Source organism: Phalacrocorax carbo, chromosome 2, assembly GCF_963921805.1.
Source record: "Phalacrocorax carbo chromosome 2, bPhaCar2.1, whole genome shotgun sequence".
NCBI lineage: Eukaryota > Metazoa > Chordata > Aves > Suliformes > Phalacrocoracidae > Phalacrocorax > Phalacrocorax carbo.
Window position 1 is genome coordinate 31,949,458 of NC_087514.1, and position 21,114 is coordinate 31,970,571.

The window sequence follows — 21,114 nt, forward strand, 5'->3', positions numbered from 1 at the left end:
CCAGCTCTTCCTGGCAAGACACTTCTTTAAGCGACATGAATCCCAGGTTCTCCTAAGCTTCCAGGCTCAGAAGCCCCACTGATTTCTTCATGACCATGAAGCACTTCAGTATTTGTCAGCAGGGCTGTGTGAATTGAGGCCTTTGCCCCAGAGAGCAGGCAGGATTTGTATTAGATCACATCAATGCCACAAGATTATCTCTTGTCACTGGAAGCCTCTCCCAAGGGAAAGGAGACTGTCAGTAGGATACTTCCCAAGTGAGAGCCATAAGCCTGCTCCCAGATAGCTGCTTGCTTTGAAGTAAACAAGCCAGTCAACCCACAAGCTGGCTTTCTTCTTGCATTTTGAGTCATCATGTTTGCAAGACATCTACAAATAGCTCAGATTGACTTTAAATAGGTGCAAGTAATTGACTGCCAAGGGAGGGTGGCTTGTCTGTTCCAAACTGATTTGCATAGAACAGGTGTTTCACCTCTCTCCCAAAAACCTCTTTCAGCAGCACAAGGATTTCAGACAGCTGTTAACACCAAAGGATGGCCAATCCCCTCTCTTAGGCTATAGTTTTGAATATAAAAGCCCTATTTCACCTCCAAAGAAATTAATGCTAATTGTAGTAAGCCACACACAGAACAATTCCCAAAAGGCAAGAAAAGTAAGTGCAGGAACTGAGTTCAGCCAGATCACATCTTTTCTGTCGGGGGCACTGCAGCAATCCTCACCTGATGCTTTCAAGTACTGATTATGTAATGACTGGATTTGAGTTTCCAGGTTCCTACAAACAGCTCACACATGGTGCAGTGTTTCTCAAGCCAATAATCCTAAGTAAAATCCCAAGATAATGACACAAACTTGAGGGCCCCTCAGAGTTTCTTTTTAAAGAGGACCTGAGCATGTGATACTCTGAGAAAATCAATCAGGAAACGCATCGGCAACTTCAATAATTACAGTATTATTTTATTTATTTTGGGATTAGCCCAAAGTCAGTAATTATTCAAAAACTCAAAAAAAAGAATAGACCAAACCTAAGATTAGGTCTTCGGGCGGGGGGAAGGTAGAAAAGAATAATTTTTCCCACAGTCTGCAGTCTTAAAGGCACAAGAGGGTAACAAATTATTCATGTACAAACATACTCAGGTCTCACAGCAATGCAGGCTGGGGATAGACTGGCTAAGGAGAAGCTCTGCAGAAAAGGTCCTCAGGGTCCTAGTAGGCAGTGAGCTGACCCCTGGCAGCAGAAAGACCAAAAACATCCTGGGCTGTATGAACAGGAACAGAGCCAGCAGTTGATAGAAGCGAACTTTCCACTTTCCTCAGCACTCATTAGGCTGCATCCAGTTTTGGAGTGAGTTCAGCAGAGGGCAGCCAGGATGCTCAGGGGGCTGGAGTACTTGCTCTTTGAGGAGAGGCTGTGAGACCGGGATGGTTCATCCTGGTTAAGAGATGGCTTTGGGAGTGCTTAGAGCGGCCCTGAACACCTATGGGGAACTGACTGAGGAGTTGGAGGCAGGCTTTTCACAGCAGCGAGTGGCAGGAGGTTGAGAAACTACGGGTAAAAGCTGAAAGAAGAGAGGTTCAGATAGGAGATAAGGAGATCCTTTCCCCTGGGGGGACAGCTGGGCAGGGATGCAGGTTGCCCAGGGAGGCTGTGCTGGATCCATCCTTGGAGGTTTCTAGGTCCCAACAAGGCACAGTCCTAAGGAACGTGGTCTGAGCTCAGAGATGGCCCTGCCTTAGCGGGAGGCTGTGCTGGAGACTTCTGACTTCCCTTCCCTTCCGAATTTCCCTATGATCTTACAGTCCTCTAGAAATAATTTTTCTATAACATTGTTACTTACAAATACATCAAGTACGAAAATATGTGGACCAGCATATTTGATGCCTAACAACCAGCAGAGTATTTTCAGGAAATCCACCTGAAGAGAATTGCAGGGGCTGGTGCCTGCACTTATCAGCTGCTTTTTGCCTTTGAAATAGCATGTTACAGCCAAAAGGAGAGTCTAAGAAATTGCTTGACTGCTTTCTGTGATCTGAGCTATGACATGGCTTAGGGGATCAGTCAAGGTAGACCTCGTTATGTCAGGCCTGTGCACACTTTGCCTCAAACAGGTTACCACCTGAACAGCGTGAACAGAAAACGAAGTGTCCAGGACCTTTGTTAGGTCGATACCAGAGCCTAGCTTTATGCCATAACTAGTCATAATGCTAGTCATTGGGACATAGGTCTTCAGAAAGCACAGGAGAAAAAGGGAGTGAAATAATCTTTTTAGTTACTTTGCTTTTCAAGACCTCTATATCTCCTCTCCATCACATAAAAGCAGAGTGCAGACCAGTTGGACTATTGGTGCAGGTGGTGCAGTGACAAGGAGATCCCAGTTAAGGAAGTAGTTTTATTGCCTTACCCTTCTACACCCACCAGGCGCTCTCTCTTTCTGCCCCAAATCCACTTCTTCCTGTAATTCTGTGCCTCTCTGGAGAAAACCTCTGACTGCAGGGGTGCAGAAAGCAAACTAAATTATCCCAATGAACTTTTCAGATCTTACAGTCTAGGAATTTGTCTGTGTCCATTTGATATGGTGAACTGAAATGAAAGAGTATGGGAGAAAACATAACACTCTGTGGGTTGAACCTACTTTTTTCTTCTGAAAGACAACATGATTTAATAATTTGCCTTTAAGGTGGAGTGTTCTTGAATGACAAAAATAATTAAATAAAACCAAGACAGTGATCTTTGTGCTAGTGAGGGCATATGAGTAATAACACTATGACCTACTGGTAAAGGAGGGGTAAGGGAGGAAGAAAACCACTGGGCACTGGGACTCCTTCTTCATTGGTCATCCTAAAGCATCATGTGGCCAAGGCTCCCTTTTAAAGATAACTCCTGATCTCCTGGAGCTCATACTATCTTCCTGTCTTGCATTTCTGCTTGATCCTGTGGAAGACTTCTCTCTAGCCTGACAAAATGTGTGACCAGTTTGTGGGCACCTGGAAGATCCTTTCTAGTGAAAACTTTGAGGACTATATGAAAGAGCTGGGTGAGAATTTTTATTTGCAGTTGCTGTATCTGGGATGGGGAAGGAATGATGATTTTGAACTTTATTCCTTACTTGGTTTTTTTGGATATGCTGTATACCAAAGGGGTTTTAGTCCAACTGTTTTGGTCAGATGGTCTTAAACTGGAGAACTTGGCTGTTTGAATTAGTGGTGTCAAATTCCTATAATGTAGAAAAACCTTGATTGGGAGGCATAGTTTCAGGTAAGGCAAGTCTATGCATGCCTACTTATCGGTGTTATAAATGGGAGTAAAATAATGTCACTGCAATACTTCGTGTGGTTGAACTTTTATCCTTGGAGATACAAGGTGGTATAATGCTAGAATGCAGCAAGTTTCTCTACATCTAAAAGCAACGCACCTAAACTTCTTTATATTGCTACTGGACTAGGAGACCAATTAATTGTCATGGTTATTATAGTGAATAAAACTCTGTAGCTGCCTCCAGTGAACATTAACAAAGAAAATTGCATGGGTTCATGCAGGTACTGGCAAAAGATTTGAGGGATAACACCCTTCTCTAAAGGTGTAGACTTCTTGCTTAGAATAAAAATTGGGCTTTAACAGGTTTCTGTATTCTTTTAGTGTAGGGAAAGTATGGGACAACTTGAACTGATTGGATCAGTACATGCTAAAAAGCTGAGGATTTATTTGGAGATTAGGTGTAAAATACTGAGGCTTATGCAGCATTCAGACAGCTTTCACTGAGACTTTTGCACGCCTAATCTTTACCCCAGATTTTACTCAGGACATAACCATTGCCAGCTATTTCTTAATCATTTCCTTTCATTCAGCCTAGACACTGATAAATATAAAAAGTGTTTTCTTTTTTTTCCTTGTTTGTTTGGTTTTGTGGTTTAGAAACTGCCATTTATTTCTGCTTATTTACTTTTAGATATAGTTAGCATATAAGTTAGTATACAAATGACTGCAGTTATTTTGAACAAGTGTGTGTGCAAATATCTGGCATGAAAATCTTGTCTCAGTCTTCAAAATATTGCTTTTAATATTCTGACAATGACAGAGCAGAGAATTTCCTTATGTCATCCCACCCGGCTTGGTCTATAACCATAAAGGCTAGTGAGATGTTACAAAGGAACTTCTGCAACATAGAGTTAATTAAAAATTCAGAAAATAATAGGGAAATCAGCACTGAAGTCTTTTCCCCCAACAAATAAGAGAAAAACATTGAGTAAAGATAAAAATTTCATAGTGCTCTGTCTTATTTACAGGTGTGGGGTTTGCTACCAGGAAAATGGCTGGTGTGGCCAAACCCAGTGTAACTATTAGCATCAATGGTGATGTGATAACCATCAAAACAGAAAGTACCTTCAAAAATACAGAGATATCTTTCAAGCTGGGTGAAGAGTTTGATGAGACCACAGCAGATGACAGAAAAACAAAGGTGAGTCCAAAACCGGCAATTCCAAATACATCTCTCAAAAGGGATGTGGGAGCAGGAGGATGGAGTTGTGATTTTGACATCCAGTGTAGAAATGCTGCCTTCAAAAGTAGAAGTGCTATGGATGCTTTGTGCTTCAGTGCTGTTTGGACATGGAGACAGTCCTCTCTTCAGCCCAGAGCACCCTGATGAAACAGCTACGCTTTGCTTTTTCTTTGGCAGAACGTCATAACCCTAGACAACGGCATACTGAAGCAGGTGCAGAAATGGGATGGAAAAGAGACTATCATAAGCAGAAAAGTGGTGGATGGGAACCTGGTGGTGGTGAGTTCATTTTTGCTACTTAATCGCTAAATTAATTGTGCAGAAGTCATGTCTGGCAGATGTATAACATTGGATTCAAACATGGGGAGTGAAAGCATCTGAAAAGGCCTCTGTGCACTTGGCAAGAAGTCTTTCTGAATGAGTCTGGAGTATATATTAAAACTGAAATGCTGCTAAACTTATGGAATGATACGGAGGTGCCTGTTCTCCATTCATAGCAAGACATAGTTAGGAAAGAGCAGGGACAAAACTACAAGATCCCAACGAGGGAAATTTTTATATATCAGAATCTTCAAGTCGTGGGCAGTATAGAGGCAGCATCAGCAAAGTCCACGGTCAATGTGTCTGCTCTGCGCTGATGCAAAATACTCTTGCTCATCTCCAGTAGAGACTCAATAGTCGTCTATGGGAACTGTACCATGGATCACATACAACTGTGCCAATAATATTAAGTTATAGCAGAAGAGGAAAAAAATAACCTAACAGAAAACCAAACCTGCATCTGAGCTCTGTAGGTTTGTGTTATCTGGTCAGAGAATATGGTGCTTGACTTGGTGCCAGTGAGGCCCACCTGCCATTTGGGGCTTCCCAGCACTGCTCTCCAGTTCGAGGAAAGACACTTTGAAGAATCTGGGAGGGGACTAAAACTGTTTCCATGAAAGGCAGCTGAGATTCCTGCATGCTATAGAACGATACACGTACACAAAATTCCTAAAGAGCTCTGCCTTCCCCTAGAGAAAAATAATATGTCCATAAATTTAATATTCAAATTTCTTTGGATAGAGACCAGATAAGAACAAATAGAAATAGTTTTTAATAATAACTTCATTAAGAAAGATTGAAAAAACCAGAGTATGATCTAACAGAAAAATAGACGAGGACAGAGCCTAACATGCAGAGGCTGACACCAGCAGCTGCAAGCCTGAAAGCTGTGTAGGACTCTGTGTGGGTATGTGGGGGTATGTGTTGTGCACACGTGTGAAGAAGACAAGCCGCAGCTGCAAAAGGTGAAAGGAAAAAAGACTAATGCCCAGCTCCAGAGTCCAATCACCCTCCATAGAAGTCCTAGGAGCCTCCTTTAGGGGTTTTTAAGACAAGATTAGAAATCTCCTGGGGGTCACTGGAGCAGTCATTTGATGTTCTGTGCCTGTATATCAGACTTTGATTTCTGAAGCTCTCGTACTTAGGTTCCACTGTTTTGGCAACTGATTTTAGAGGAGGATAATGCAAATTTTTTTCTTATACTGGCTCCCAATGGATAAGTAATTTTCTACCTTCTGACTAACAAACATTTAGTGAGAGTTAAAAGCTGATTTAAATTTGCTTTTCTTTCCAGGAATGCACCATGAACAATGTTACGTGCAAAAGAGTTTATGAAAAAGCATGAAGAAGCTGTCTTCACCCAGCACTAATGCTTAAAGCTGGAGAAAACCAACCTAACTGAAGGATAAACACTCCACAAATCCGTTTTAAAAAGAACTGTACCTTTTACAGATATATCCCAAAGCAGTTACACGCAGCTAGTCTGATTTGTTGTCGCTATTCAATAAAATGTTCAGCTTTCTACAACCTGTGCTTGTGCTGGAGTTTGTCAGAAAGGGGTTTGGGGAGGATGAGACATGGGGAGGGATGCTGTGTGGGAAAGTATAGCATGAGAGCTAGTACCACACTCGGTAACTGTGACCCATCTCACTGCAGAAGGGGGATCCGAGGTGATCCAGTGAGTGGCATTTGCTGTGTGGCAGGGATAGATGCAGACCTGGACACAAAAACGTCCTCCAGTGAGCACTGCGTGTGGGTTACCCACTGCTAGGAGTCTGTGCACAGGAACGGGTATAATGGGGCTGCTTTTCTTGACTTTGAGCAAAGAGCCTTGTTCCTGGGGCAGGGAGGAGTGCGATTACTGTGGATGTCCAGATTTGGCTTCCAACATGAACAGGGAACCAGGCGTCTCCTCCTGGCAAAAATGCTAACAATTTTAAACCCAGGGATCATCTGAAATGGCTTGATCTTGTCCTCTTCTACCTGAAGTGTGGAATTATAGCTGCTGTAGCTCTCAACTGTGATTATTTTGTAATGTCCCTTTCCTCAACCTCTCTTTTTGTCCTAAATTAGACAAAGCGCCTTGAATTAAGAATCGTATCTGAGAAGTACTCTCAGGCTTACTGAAAGCCTGTAAAAGTTTGCTAGTAGTACCACCTCCTTTATTTCCTATACGCATTTCCTACTAGCTCGTTAGGTTAGATCAGCCTTGGGAATATGAGCCTCTATAGATGCAAAGGCCTTTGGGCACTCTGTTTCTCAGCTCTTTTTATTCTCAGACTACCTCCTTATACTGCCCTTAGGGCTGGCCTCCTGTTTGAAAGTTTCATGTCCACAGAAGTCCTGATTTCTGCACCTGGGAAGGACTCAAACTGAGGACCTTAAAAATGGGAAGTGTAGGGAAAACCTGGACAAGAAGAGTCTGAAAAAGTGTGCAGTAACCACAGTATGGAGAAACGAGCGTATCTCAAACTTTGCAATTAAGACCTGTGAACCAAATTCCACATATTCCTGACATTCCTGAGGTCAGCTGTCAGAGGCAACAGTGTTGAGTCCATACTGTCAGCAGCAGAGACCTCATACACTTGAACTTTCCTCTGCATGACTCAGACTGTTCCCAAGTTTCTGCACTATTAATAGAGCTGGAGAGGGGAAAAGAGAAAGAAGGACTTCTACACTCTGGATGAACTAAGGTGCCTTTTAAGAGCAGTTCCAAAAGACTATGAGTAAATTCTGCAGAAAAAAAGCCATGAAGAAACAGCTTCCCTGTTTTTACCTTGATTATATTGGTTGTGAAATCTCATCAGCTTAAAGAACAGTGGTTGCATAGGAGAAGGAAGTATGCTTCAGACTGCCCCATATATACAATACTAAATCTACTTAGCACTTAACAAAAACTAGTATTATTTACAAAAGCGAGGATAAAACTAGAGTTTAGTGGCAGAAAACCTACATGGGGGAGATGATCATAAGAAACAGCAACATTGATTTAAATAAGCTATATATAGACATTAAAGATCAGCCCATAGTTAAATATTTCCCATTGTCCACAGATATGGAAATGCTATATTTTGGAGGTTAAATTTCTGACATTCCAATACTCATATAGCAGCCTTCATTTTCCAGAAAACTTGCATTCTTAATAAAGCCTACAGTTACAATTGTAACACTCACAGCCCAGTTTTTCAGAGGCAGGTCTGAAAGCTTCTGAAAGCATCACCATTTATTTTAGTAACTGGTGAATGAATTTAGACTCTGTGAATTAATCAAGCTACTTAAAACTTCAACTTTTGAACATGTCAATGAAGTGACATTTTGTCTATAAACTTTAACAGGGCCAGCAACATAATGAAGTATTAATTATGCTTTTCTTAGAATATGAACATGTCTGAAATTTATTCTCTGAAGAAGGCCAAAATTTATTCTCTAAAAAAAGCAGAAGCCTAGAGACTTCTTCAATAAATTCAGATAATTCCTCTCTGGCAAAAAAAAGGTGTGTGGTCTCAGACCTGGAAGGACATGACAGCACACATTTCTGAAGAATAAAGGCAGATCAGTGCCTTGTCCTTGGCTGCAGAGCAATACAGGTCCCCCTCTCTTTTCTGTAGTGCTGAACTATTCTCCAAAAATCAGAAACCATCCCATAGCATTCATCTCTGAAAAAAGGACGATCTCCCCAAATCCCTACAAGCCCTGTGGGCAGCAGGCACCCTTGAACGCTGAGTGGAGGAAGCCTTTGCCTGTTAGCTTATTCACTCACTGCTCCTTTACAGGTTTCTTGGATGACAAGAGGGAAGGGGGACTCATGCCCACAGATTTTTAGCAGCTCAGGAGAAAGATGAAGCAAGGTTTATTCTGAGCTTTGACCTTTCTGTTATTTTTCTGTTTTTCTTTTAACTCTTTGTTCCCACTGAAAGGAACTCAGAGTGCTTTTGCGTCCTAGCCAGTCAAGCCCGGTGTGCACCCGGCTCTGCAGTCCGCCCCAAGCTACCACCCGTTCCCTCAGCCCCAGTAGTGTTGGTGTGGGCTTGTGGGGTGCCCCAGCTAAGGAGACAAAAGGCTATTTTCCCCCTCCAATGCAGCTATTGGGAAGAGGCAGACTGCTGGCCTCGTGTTCAGAGTCAATCCCTTGGCTCCATAGAGTCAGTGTTAAAACATCCTTGGTGTCCTCAGAGCAAGGGAGGCATTTGGCCTCTATTCTCCACTTTTATTTCTGTTTTCTTCATTAGTCTCTTAGGAATTTAATTTAGACTTTTTTTTTTTTTGCACTGAATTTGCCCAGATCATATTTCCTTTAAAGAAATTGACATGAATTTACTTTCCACATTTCTTTAAATAGGCTCTTTAAATTTTTAGCTCTCTATTTTTATCAGTTTTTACTTTTACCTCTAGGGCTGCTTCACTATCTCTGTGTATTGATTTCAAATCCTGTTTTACTCCAACCATAAGCAGAAAAAGGGAATCAAAGCTCCCTCTTATCACATGTACTCACAATCCTTGACATTTCTTTTTGCCTTAACTTGAAGAAAAAATTTGTTTCCACAGATATTATTTCTACTGAGATGTAATTCCCTGCTCTCCTTCTTTCTAGACTGTAAGACCTTTAAATGAAAGTGCTGATTTTTCTTAGTAACAAAGAGATAGATGGTAGCAATGTCAACATTGTTCGAGACTGCTTAAGACTGGGGTTTTGTCTGTATAAATAATTCTCTGTCACTTTTGTTCTTAAGGTTACTGGTACTGCAGTATAGCTGTTCTATTCTGACTAATTTGCTCTTCTTGAATTTCTTTGGCCCTGATTTTACAACGTCCCAATCATCTTTTATTTCCCAAAGGCACCAGCCTTGTCTTGTTAAAGTGCCTTTATATGGATAAGACAATTAAATGAAAGAACAAAGAATGCCTGAGGAGCAACGGTAGAATATTTTTGTATCATTCCTTGAGAAATAATGGATAGTTTCATTTAGGAGGAGCTCTCTCATTTCCAGAGATTGGATAAAAGAGCTAGCTATTCTTTACACAAAATGTGATATAATGCATCTCTGCTTTAGATGAGCTTTGTGTGGACAACACCTTCAAAGACTGACATTTATTTACATATTACAGATATAGAATCTGCTTCCTACTGGGGGGGAGAAAGACTGCTTCTTTACTTTCTCTTCATTTTCAATCTCTCTAGACTTTTCTTCCCTACACTGCACTGTGATTAGACCTGGGCAGTAATGGGAAGTTCTGCTCAACTTACCCTTGCTGATGTTATGACTGATGTGATAAAAAATTTTGCATATACAACGAACGTTTGTGACTTAACACCTTGTTATTTCCCCACAACCACAGTATAATCCAAAGACTACAATATTTTCTCTGTTCAGGCTGTATTGTTTTCCTGTTTAAGCATGTTCCCCTTCTTGCATATGGCAGCTTTCAAGACAAGACCCAAACCTCACCCGCCTTGGCCCAGCATAAACTCCATCTCACTCTTTCTACCCTAAACACAAGAAATTTGGTCCCACACCTATAATCCCAGTGTCCCTCCATCCTTACAATGTACATCTAAGAAGTCCCTAGAAGTGGTCATAAGGCGGAAAGCTTAATCATGCTAAAAAGCAAAAAGGCAACTATTGTTCATACAAGTAAGAAAGAAGCCATCTAATCCTTTCATGCAGCAAGTAATAATTTCCTCCAGGAACATGGTTTAGGAACGGGAAGGACAGAATTGCAGCTGATGTGGTCTAACCCTAAACAGTTTCAGATAGTTTGAGGTGTCTTGAATTACAATGCTTTAAATTCCTACCTGTCAAATATACATACAGTTTATGGATTTGTTCATTGTGTCTGGTTTTTACTGACCACAAGACAATAGTTCTAAATGTACATTTTTAAAAAAGTTTTTGAATGTTCAAACTTTAACTTTTCAAACTTTCAAACTCAGCTTTGCAAAAGAGGCCCTGGGGGTCCTGGCGGACACCAAGCTGTATATGAGCCAGCAATGTGCCTTTGAGGCAAAGAAGGCAAGTGATGTGCTGGGCTGCATTAGGAAGAGTGTCACAGGTTGACAAAAAAAATCCTTCCCCTCTACTCAGCACTGGCGAGGCCACACCTGGAATGCTGGGTCCAGTTATGGGCTCCCCAGTACAAGGGAGACATGAACCCAGGGAGGTTGTGGAGTCTTTTAATGGGAGCAGGGAAACTTGAAAAAATCTGACAACAGTAGGACGCATTTGGATGCAACGCCTTATATGACTGCGCCAGCTTAAATCTGCCCTTAGCTCTATGACAGACCAACTATCAAGGTGCAGAAAGGTAAAAAAGAGCAGTACATACTCTCCTCCCAACCCAGTAAAACTGCTCACCTCTCACCAAGTGAACTGAGAATAAGCCCTTTAGTGGCTCAGCCTCTGTTCATGCCATCCACCTGCCGAGCACAAGAACTGATCTCCACTGATGCCCTGATCTTCTGAACATACCCTGTTGTAGAAGAAGGGAGGCAGTGAAGTTTGGCCACTGTTTCTCTTTGTGGTGCTGCCTGGGGTACATGCAGGGAAGAACCCACAGCTTGGGGTCGTTGCTCTGATGCGAAGGGAGAAAACAGAACAGTATAATTCTGTTCTGCCTTTAAATGATAAAACACACAGACCCTTTCCAGGACAGATCTTGAAAGTAAAAAGACAAACAAAAACCCAAACAAAAAAAACCCAAAAACAAACAAACAAACAAAACCCGCAAAAACCCAAACAATCGCCACTATGTACAGCAACTTCTTGACAGCTCCTCCCCAAAATCCACAACTTTGATTTACCTGACTGCCACAGCGGTGACAATGGTGGTAATGCTCTCTACAGCTTCCTGAGGAGGGGAAGTGGAAAGGGAGGTGCTGATCTCTTCTTCCTGCTATCCAGTGATAGGACGAGTTGGAAGGTTCAAAGCTGCACCAGGGAAGGTTTGGACTGGACATTAGGAAGCATTTCTTTACTGAGAGGGTGGTCAAACACTGGAACAGGCTTCTTAGAGAGGTGGTTGATACCACAAGCCTGTCAGTGTTTAAGAGGGATTTGGACAATGCCCTTAATAACATGCTTTAACTTGGTCAGCCCTGAACTAGTCAGACAGTTGGACTAGATGATTGTTGTAGCTCCCTTCCACTGAATGGAAATATTCTATTCTATTCTATTCTATTCTATTCTATTCTATTCTATTCTATTCTATTCTATTCTATTCTATTCTATTCTATTCTATTCTATATGGTGATAGCAGGAGAATGGCATTGGGAGAACAGTCAGAGCTGGGTTTCATATGGATGCAGTGCTCTTGTGCTTGGCGGCTCTGTGTTGCTGAGACCACACTGCAGTGTCCCCTGACTGCTCTGCGGATGCAGTGGTAACCTCACATCCCCATCTCCATGCACCCCTCAGTGTCCTGATCTATTCAGTGGAGGAAGCTGAGGCAGGCGTCACCCGGAGCCTTGGTACTGACACGGCTGCCTTGGACAAGGTGCACATTGTCTTACCCTGGCACTGCCTCTCCTATTGGCCTGTCCTGACTGCTACAGGGACTGGGCATCCTTAAAAGGAGGCCAGCGAGGTCTCAGTCAGGCACACAATCTTTCTGACTCCCACCAAGAGCTGCTGTGGCCACTGCCTCTCTCTGCAGGATCACTGCCTCGCAAAGCTTATACAATGTGCAACCGATTTGTGGGAACCTGGAAGCTCGTCTCCAGTGAAAATTTTGATGACTATATGAAAGAATTGGGTGAGAATTGTTCTTTTTTTTTTCCTCATAAATTTTCTTTGGGATGTCTTCTCTTCATCTTGTGCTTTGCTTATGGATGATGCCTTCTTCCTGGCCACAAAAGCATTTTAATTACTTTTCTAGCATAATTTAATTTCTTTCCTTTAGCATCTAAAATGGAAAAACAGAAAGGTAGATGCAGAATTACTATCATAAATTTACTTCTCTCTAACTGAACTGACCTGATCTAATTTGTTTTTCTGTAATGAGATGAATCTATGGAGATGCAGCATTTTTTTGTTTCTCTTGATTGTGCCATTAAACTCATGACTTGTGGTAATTTACAATATATAATGGAGCTGATGTCTCATGACACTTTGGTTTCAGAGGTCAAAATCCTATGAATGAATCTATCTGTTACTGAAGAATGCCAGGAATGTAATAAATTAGGCATTGTTTTTCATTTTAATGCAGGCTTCATTCCTATATAGCAAGTGCACAGACAGTCAGCTACAGCATTGCTTTTGCTATATAAATGATTCAATGAGACACTGATTCCCTTTATTTGAGATGTTAAACTGAATAACGAAAGAATTGCAGTTAATTAATTAACCAGAGAAATGTGGGATGAAAGTCCAGCTACAGCTATTTTTCTGAAGATCTGAACAGAATTATTTAGTACAGAATAATTACTGCAAATAGTGTTGCATTTACAGTTTTTATACAGATCTTTTCATCTGAGTATAGCATAGCATTAACAAAGACAATAACTATGGCTATCTCCTTTCTGCTTTTACAAAAGAGCAATACATCATCAGTGGCCTTCATTCTAACTTGCCCCAGACCTCACAAATTGTAGACAATGAACTGGCCTGAAAACCACTCGGCAATATAAAAGGCTTTTGACATGGGAATTTCCCTGAAGCTCTGTGCAGCTCTTCACTCTTATACTTCAAGGTTTTTTATATTTCATACCTGTATTTTTCACTGAGGTTTAGATGTAAGCATCTTTAAGGGATGTTAGTAGCAATGGAGGAATTGCCCAGTCTCCAGTATGTTTTAACAGACAAGCACCAGAATAATGGCAGTTCAGTATCCAGTTTCTTCCATGCTGCTGGTTAACAAAAGTACAGATTCTCAGATTTGTCAAGAATTTTTTTTAAAAAAGATTTTTGCAAGAGTTTATGAGAGAGAGACCTTTCCTCTGAATTTTTCTACTCTTTCTATCTATACAGAAATTCATATAGATTTGTAACCATCGATGTTTCTTCTTAGCTAAATGTGCACAAGTGTATAATCATCTGTATCGTCATTTCTTGCTGAAGGTGCACTCTATCAACTGGGGCTGCCTCAGCCTCTGAACGCAGTACCTCCACACTTGAAGAAATAGTGTCTCATCTGAATCAGGCATTAAAGTATTCAAGAAGAAACTGTTCTTTATTCTTCCACTGAAGATTTATGAAAGGACACGGAGTTTATCACTTGCTAGAATGTAATGGTAGTTTTGTTTCTGATTTCTAGGAGTGGGCTTAGCTACCCGGAAACTAGGTGGCCTGGCAAAGCCTGATGTGATCATCAGTATGAAAGGGGACATAGTAACCATCAGAACTGAAAGCACCTTCAAAAATACAATGATCTCTTTCAAACTGGGCCAGCAGTTTGATGAAACAACAGCAGATGACCGGAAGGTCAAGGTAAGGGGGCTGATGATCTCTGAGGGGTCCTGGCATCCTAGAAAAGCACCAGGAGGAGTTTTTCCTACCCCCTTAGTGCACTATGAGTTTTCCAAACTATTCAAAGAAAGCACTGAAGGAAGAAATATTATGATGCTGAAACTAATGTTACTAAGCATTTCATTAGCCAAGAATGCAGATCTTGCCCAACATAAAGTGAATTGCTACTCTAATCTGCAAAGCTTGGACTGCAGTTTGAAACTCTCCTCTTGGCCTTTGCAGAGTGTCATAACCTTGGAGAAAGGAGCATTGGTGCAAGTGCAGAAGTGGAATGGCAAAGAGACCACAATAAAGAGAAGACTAGTTGATGGGAAAATGGTGGTGGTAAGTTCACGCTCCTTGTATGCTGATAAAGGTCAAAAGGATGCAGACTTCAGTTTGTTTCTGTCTAAACAGACTGTCAATTTTCACTTTCTGTCTGGCTTATGAGAAAAATCAAGAGGGAGAAAAGGGAACCAAGCTTAGGAGACAAGCTGGAAGGAAATAAATATTGTTCCATACAGCAAATTGTCTTTAAAGTGACTATATTGGCAAAGCTGCCATAAATTGACAGCACACTTACTGCTCTTAAGATTATTATTCTTAAAAGAAACGAGGTTTTCAAATAGTAGAAACTGGTGAAATGCAAACAAAACTTTGCAAGCTGGGGACTGCTGTCCCAGGACTGGCTCTTTCCTTTTTCCTATCTTTAGAATAAAGCCTGTCCACCTTAGAAAACTAATTTTAAACCTTTTCAGACATCTATTTTCATCAAAGGCCATCAATTCACACACTTCTGTTTGCTTTTCCTGCATGAGCATGCCAAGCGCACTAAGCAGTTTTCTTGCATGAAAGCCAGCACCTCTGTGCCTGCGTGGTGACCTGCAGAAGGGACTGGCAGGTCCTCTGAAACGCTCGCCGCGGTGTGAGAACCGTGTCTTTCCCAGGGATGGGGGAACGGTGGCTTTCCCCCACACCCCCTTCAGCCTGCCATGTGAAAGCCATGGGTTGGCCAAGCCAGGGTGATAACACATTTTAGGGACCCTAGTTGGAAGGGTCACTACTAAAATTAAGATTTCACTTTTGAATGAAGGAAAGTATGTTGTTCATTGAAGTTTCTAAAGAGGGGAGCCAAACTAATTTGGGCAACTTGTTTGAAATCAGCAGCATTGCTCCTTTACATGCTGGCTTGTTCTGACTGCATTCTTTTTAAGCTCTCGTACATTTGGAAGGCTGATTTGCTTTCACATCTCATCATGGATGCATTTCTGTGTAATTTTTTTCTAATTATTAAGCAATCCTTGAAACACAGAGAGGTAGGGTCCCTCTTCTATCAGTGTCCTGCCGTCTGCCCCTTGCCTAGAACAGGTCTGGGGAAGAGGCCTCATCTTCTGCAGACTGATGAGGTCTTTTTTAATGTCCTGTCACCTCTGTCACACGCACCCCAAGGCTGAGTCACCAGGAACCACTGAAGGCTGCCGGGGCAAAAGGGTCAGAAGAAATATTTTGTGACTCATAAGTGCAAAGATTTTTAGGCTAGAAACCTGACCATTAAACCACCCGGGCCACTTCTGCTTCCACAAATTAAAAAATCTGTGTCAAATTGAAAGTGTTTGTTGGCCATGGTAAATAAACTAGATAGTGCTGATATTTCTGTCAAGCCAGCAATAATACCAAAGAAGGTAAATTTGTTTCTGGAAGCTAGCCTAGCTTTGCAAATTATTTGTCATTATATGCCATTTAATTAAGTCCGAAGTCATTAAAATAGAAACCCCATCCTATTGCAATACAAAATAGCTTTGCTGTTTGCTCTAAAAATTATGTAAAGATGTAAAATATGACATCTGGATTTTCACTGACTTTGGTGGTTACTGCAGCAGACACACCTGCTGTCAACGACAGGTTTATGTTAATCTTTTCCTTTGTGCCTTAGGAATGTGCCATGAAAGGAGTTGTCTGCACTAGAGTCTATGAAAGAGTGTGAAGAAATTCCCTCTTTGCACCGGACTGGGACTGGCTCTTAAAACTCGGCTTAGTTCAGTGACCAAAGCCTCATGCACTGTACTTCTTTATTTTCTTATTTTCTTTTACTGGGAAAATGACTACACTATAATTTGATATTTCAGAGCCATAGTGTAACTAATCCAAAATATTGTGGTGAGCCAATAAAAGCTTGTCAACACATAAAATTGAATGGTTGCATCCTCTTGAATTATTTATATTTTCTTTCTTGGAAGGTGCCATCTTCTCTGTTGTCGCTGCCTGTATAAACGGTCAGACTATTTCTGAGTAAAATGGTGAAACACAACTGATCTGCCTCTAGGAGTGGGTTCACACTGCTTCCTTGATATGTGTAAAAATTCTCATCTTATGGATTCAGAATGCTTTTCCTGTAGAAGATTTTATTGCCTAATAGTTCCTATAGGGAAAATAATCTTTACCACCAGAATTTTTGACTTTCAGTACGATTTATTGTTTCAGCTGTATAGTTTTACCACATCTTTGTTTCAGTCTCATCCCAAAATGTTTATACTTCTTTCAGTACCACTTTTCATATCCTGGCATTTATTTGGAAGAGAACAGCTACAGGAGGAAAAAAATAATGAGAATGTATTTCATGTTTTTTTGTCAAACATCTCTTGAACTGTGAAATGAAGTGTGGAGCAGGTGTGAATGAACTGCAGAAATCTTAAGGCTAGAGGGCTTCATTCTGGAAAGTGCGGAGCAATCCACTCTATTTCTAGCACAGCTTTTAACCATGTGCTTAATGTGAAGCACAAAAAGGAGATTTTGTTGCATAGAGTTTGCTACCAAGCCTGGGTGAGCAGCAAAGCTGTTCATTCCTCCTCCTGCACTTACTCTATGCTTTTAACTAAGGAGAAAGCAGATGAACCAAACCTACACTTCTGGAAATCTATTTAATCAAAAAGCACAGTAGCAACTTATTAATTTTTGCCTGCATTGACTGGTTTTCAATAATACCACAGCATTCATGCTAATCACATGAAGTATTTCATCCCTTGTCATTGCCTCCATGCCATCATGCAGGGCTCTCCCTGCCTTCTCTGTGGGGTTGAGACAACTGTGAGAGGCACATGTGTTTATTTTGTCTTGTTAGGAGCTGCGGTGCCAATGTGAACCTTTACCTACTGGTTTTACAGTCAAGAACTGGAATTCTTGAGGCTGGGAAAGATCATGAATGTCAGAATGTAAATTGGTGTGCCTAAGCAGATAGTTAAGAGACAGACATTCTATGCAAATGCAAAATGTAAACGCCACCTTTCTTCTCTTCCCATCACTGGAAAAGTTAGAGACTGGGTTCAGCTTTGAACACACTTTTATGTAGGCACAGACTAACTGGAGACAGCTACCACAAGGCAAACAGGATGAACTTAGAAAATATGAGCCGTGAGGAAAGGCTGTGAGATTTATGGACAACAGTTTTAAGGAAGAGTTTATTCTGGTCTCTAACCTAGACGGACGGACAAATTCCCCATCTTTAGCCTTACCATTAAAACCCACCTCCATGAGTGTACAAGTCTGTGTGACTCCAAGACCTTGGTGACTGTAGCAAAGAATGGAGGCAGCATGATACCCCTTGTATCATCTTTTGTAGATTGCAATCACATAATTTAAGTGAAGACCATCCACCAAGCTTCCATAAGAATAGTCATACGGAGTGAACTGTTGTTGCATGTGAGCTTCCAATTTCTTCTCCTAGACTCTACAGAAAGCTGAGAACACATTTCTTACACCTCAGAAACTGTGATGGCCTAAAACTGACTTATGAACCTGGATATTTTCACTGTAGCTGCTTCAACACCTCCCCTTGCAGTGCAACATGGTCCCAGTGAAGCTGCCAGAGCTGCCCACCCCGGCCTGGCTCTTGGAGGGCCGAAGCAGAGCTTGTCTCCCGCCCCTGAGTCACAGGCAAAGGAGTAGTTACTGCTGCAAACAAGCTCTCTATTTCCTTTGCTTTTCCTGCTGCAACCTGTAAATGCTTCTCTGAGGTTAAATGGAAAATTTTAATCTCATTAAAAAATACGTCTTCAGCTTTTTATTTCCTTGAGAAAAAGAAAAAAGCATTCACTTTGGTACAAACTGTGGGTTTTCCAGATCTGGAAACTGTAACAAAAGAAAAAACAAAAGACTGTTCACCTAGTCCTCATTTATTTATTTACTATCTTCTCCTTTTCTGTGACATCACTCATCTCTCTCCTCTTATCCATATGGAACTTTTAATTGCATTTCTTTCCCCCAGAGACTTCGGAATAAAATAATGGTTACTCTGGGTTTTTTAATTCCTAACTAAATGCAGATATGCTGTTAGAGGCCTAGGATTTGGCACTTTCACCCTATACAAAGGTCACTCAAAAATGTCATGAGAGCTGGAGATTTTCCAAAACAGGAAAAGTGCAACAGAACTGATAGTATTGAAGGCAAAAACAATAAGGCAGGTGGTGCAAATCAACACAGAAATGGAGCGCTTTGTGATACTGGTGTCCATAAAGCAATTCTCGGGGTTTCCAGGACAGTTTCAGGGGAGTATGAATTGCGGAGACTCAAGGTCTTCTTTATGTCTTACTGTAAATTCGTTTTTCTTCTTTACTAAGCTTTTTACATGGGCAAAATACTTATGGAATGAACATCCAGGCTGAGGTATAATGCCTGTGTCTTGAACTGTGCTTTCACATGGACAAACAAGCGCATTTGCCATTTCCCTGGCTTGTGTATGCACTTAATCAAGAAATATCAGTAGCCTGATGCTGGCATATAAACAACATTATTTAAAGTAATCAGCTTGATCTAGTGCCCACCTCAGGTAATGAAAACCTGGCTGATTTTAAAGGGCCACAGTCACACTCTTCTCCCGTCAGTCACTCTTTCTGCAAGTGCCTTAAGGCTCTGTCACACCTCGTTTTGACCACATCTCCTGAGCCAGTGGGAAACACCTGCATGGGATATTCATCCTCCAATTGCTACAGATGTGCTAGCATTGCCTGCTTCTGCCCTGCCTGATGTCTCCTGGGGCTGGAGAAGCAAGCTGGCGTGACAAAAGCCCTCTTCAGCCCCAGTGCTCCCACAGGGAGCACCGAAATCAAATAAAAGCTGCATCTGGACTTCAGGTACCATAGCTGTTGCCTTGGACTGGGCAGAATTTGGCAATTTGTGATAGAAAGCATCTCCTGGTCATATATAGCTAAACCTGGGACACTGTACTCCACACCCTAGTTTTTGCCATGTGGAGTGGAGCAGAAAGGAAAGGCAAAGCCACTGACTCTCCTGCAAGAGAATCTTTGTCCCTACTGATATATTAAGTTCTAACTTTAGACTTTTCCTGGCTGTTTTTGGTAAGTTCATTTTGGGGGCGACTGTATTCTTGCAAAGTGAATTCACACCCATCCAGGGGGTCAGTACATGGCCTTTGCTGCTATTTCAGTTGCACAGGAACCTTGTCACCAATAGGGACAGTTTCACCAGACAGCAAACATATGGCTGAGCAGTTCCAGAAATGGCAAAGATCTGGGGAGGACGATTAGGCTGTGTTACCAACCCCAATTGCGCTTCAGAAGAAGCCCTCACAATTTATCACATTTTTTTCAAAGAGAAACAACTTGCTATGCTGATAAACACTGTGCTGTATAGAAATTACTCAACTGTGTCATTTAAGACTATGTTACCTTCGCTAATCTTCATTTTGGATTAAAGACGTTCTGTTCATATCTGGGATACAAAGGAGTGAAAGGTTAGCAGTGCTGAAGGGGTAATCAGTCAGAAACAAAGAGGCTGATGCCAGGTAAAAATTGCCTTCAGAAATCCTGGAATTTAGATGTAATCAAGGTCTTTGTTAAAGAGGCAATTAGAGCATATCCTTGTCATTTCAACAAAAAACGTTGTGATTGGCTATTGGCCATTGTGCTGCAGATGGGAAACACGAGAAAATTATGTTATTTGGACTAAAGGGCAAAACAACATTGGGAATAATGCAGTCCCTGCGACACTACAGAGAGAGAAAGCTGTGTTAGACACTGTTCATACAGTATTTTCAAAGGAGACTATAGTCTTTTTACCTTCCAAGTAGAAAATCAGTATTTAAATATCCTTTCCTCAAATGTTATGAAAATTTTTAAAACTAAAATCAGGAGGAATTAGGTGATTCAGGGATTAGGAAGGGTGGGGTGAACGGATTACAGCTGGATGTATTTTCAGGTCCTCAGTGGAGTATTAATTGAAAGTATTTAAAGTATTTTTCATATTATTTGCTATAATGTGATTACCAAATATTGATCATTTTATTTCTGAGACGTGTAAGGGAGGGAAAAAGGGTCTTCTATTTAATTCCAGGTGAACACATCTACTTCCTGGCACACTCCCTTGTGGGAAAGACTTCCTTAGAGGCACCTCTGTCAGCAATGGGTTCAAAAGCACTGTGAGAACTGATCTTGTCCTTTAAGCTTACAAACGCTCTCACTGTCAGTTATACCTACTGGAGGAGACATCTGTAGTGGTGCTGTGGGACATGCCAGCTGAAACACAGCCTGCATCAAGTTTGACAGAGTTTTAGGGTTTCTTTGGGAAATCTGTAGACATAATTACTGGAAAGGAGAGATATTTAATGCATCTAGCTACTCTACAATACTTACACGTGCCAACAATAATCTAATTTATCCCTCAGATCCAAGCATGAATTTCCAAAGCTGAAATCTAAAATACATATGGATGATTCTTTTGAAAGCTCTGCACATTTGCTATTAAAATCTGTGAGACGGTGAAGGTGGAGCCCTCAGGCGCCTTCTGCAGAGAATCTCCTAGCAGAGGATCACAGCTTTGTGCCACCTTCCTGTATTTTGTACCAT

The 21,114-nt window shown here is 41.4% G+C and overlaps 2 protein-coding genes across 2 annotated transcripts; both read left to right on the forward strand.

Moving 5' to 3' along the window:
• Positions 1–2,887: 2,887 nt before the first annotated feature.
• LOC104044902 (fatty acid-binding protein, adipocyte) lies at positions 2,888–6,344 on the forward strand. The gene is made up of 4 exons (XM_009504804.2): positions 2,888–3,032; positions 4,282–4,454; positions 4,674–4,775; positions 6,112–6,344. The coding sequence occupies exons 1-4, from the start codon at positions 2,960–2,962 to the stop codon at positions 6,160–6,162; spliced, it is 399 nt and encodes a 132-aa protein (XP_009503099.1). The 5' UTR covers positions 2,888–2,959; the 3' UTR covers positions 6,163–6,344.
• A 5,830-nt stretch (positions 6,345–12,174) lies between these two features.
• Positions 12,175–16,451, forward strand: LOC104044901 (myelin P2 protein). Its single transcript, XM_009504802.2, has 4 exons — positions 12,175–12,566; positions 14,067–14,239; positions 14,501–14,602; positions 16,191–16,451. The coding sequence occupies exons 1-4, from the start codon at positions 12,494–12,496 to the stop codon at positions 16,239–16,241; spliced, it is 399 nt and encodes a 132-aa protein (XP_009503097.2). The 5' UTR covers positions 12,175–12,493; the 3' UTR covers positions 16,242–16,451.
• The last annotated feature ends 4,663 nt before the right edge of the window (positions 16,452–21,114 follow it).

What these genes read in the sequence shown, in the direction of transcription:
- LOC104044902 (XM_009504804.2), top strand. Translation starts at nt 2,960, where the DNA reads ATGTGTGACCAGTTTGTGGGCACCTGGAAGATCCTTTCTAGTGAAAAC. An exon ending in GGACTATATGAAAGAGCTGG is followed by an intron (nt 3,033 to 4,281) that starts GTGAGAATTTTT and finishes TCTTATTTACAG; the next exon opens with GTGTGGGGTTTGCTACCAGG. An exon ending in TGGATGGGAACCTGGTGGTG is followed by an intron (nt 4,776 to 6,111) that starts GTGAGTTCATTT and finishes TTTTCTTTCCAG; the next exon opens with GAATGCACCATGAACAATGT.
- LOC104044901 (XM_009504802.2), top strand. Translation starts at nt 12,494, where the DNA reads ATGTGCAACCGATTTGTGGGAACCTGGAAGCTCGTCTCCAGTGAAAAT. An exon ending in TGACTATATGAAAGAATTGG is followed by an intron (nt 12,567 to 14,066) that starts GTGAGAATTGTT and finishes TCTGATTTCTAG; the next exon opens with GAGTGGGCTTAGCTACCCGG. An exon ending in TTGATGGGAAAATGGTGGTG is followed by an intron (nt 14,603 to 16,190) that starts GTAAGTTCACGC and finishes TTTGTGCCTTAG; the next exon opens with GAATGTGCCATGAAAGGAGT.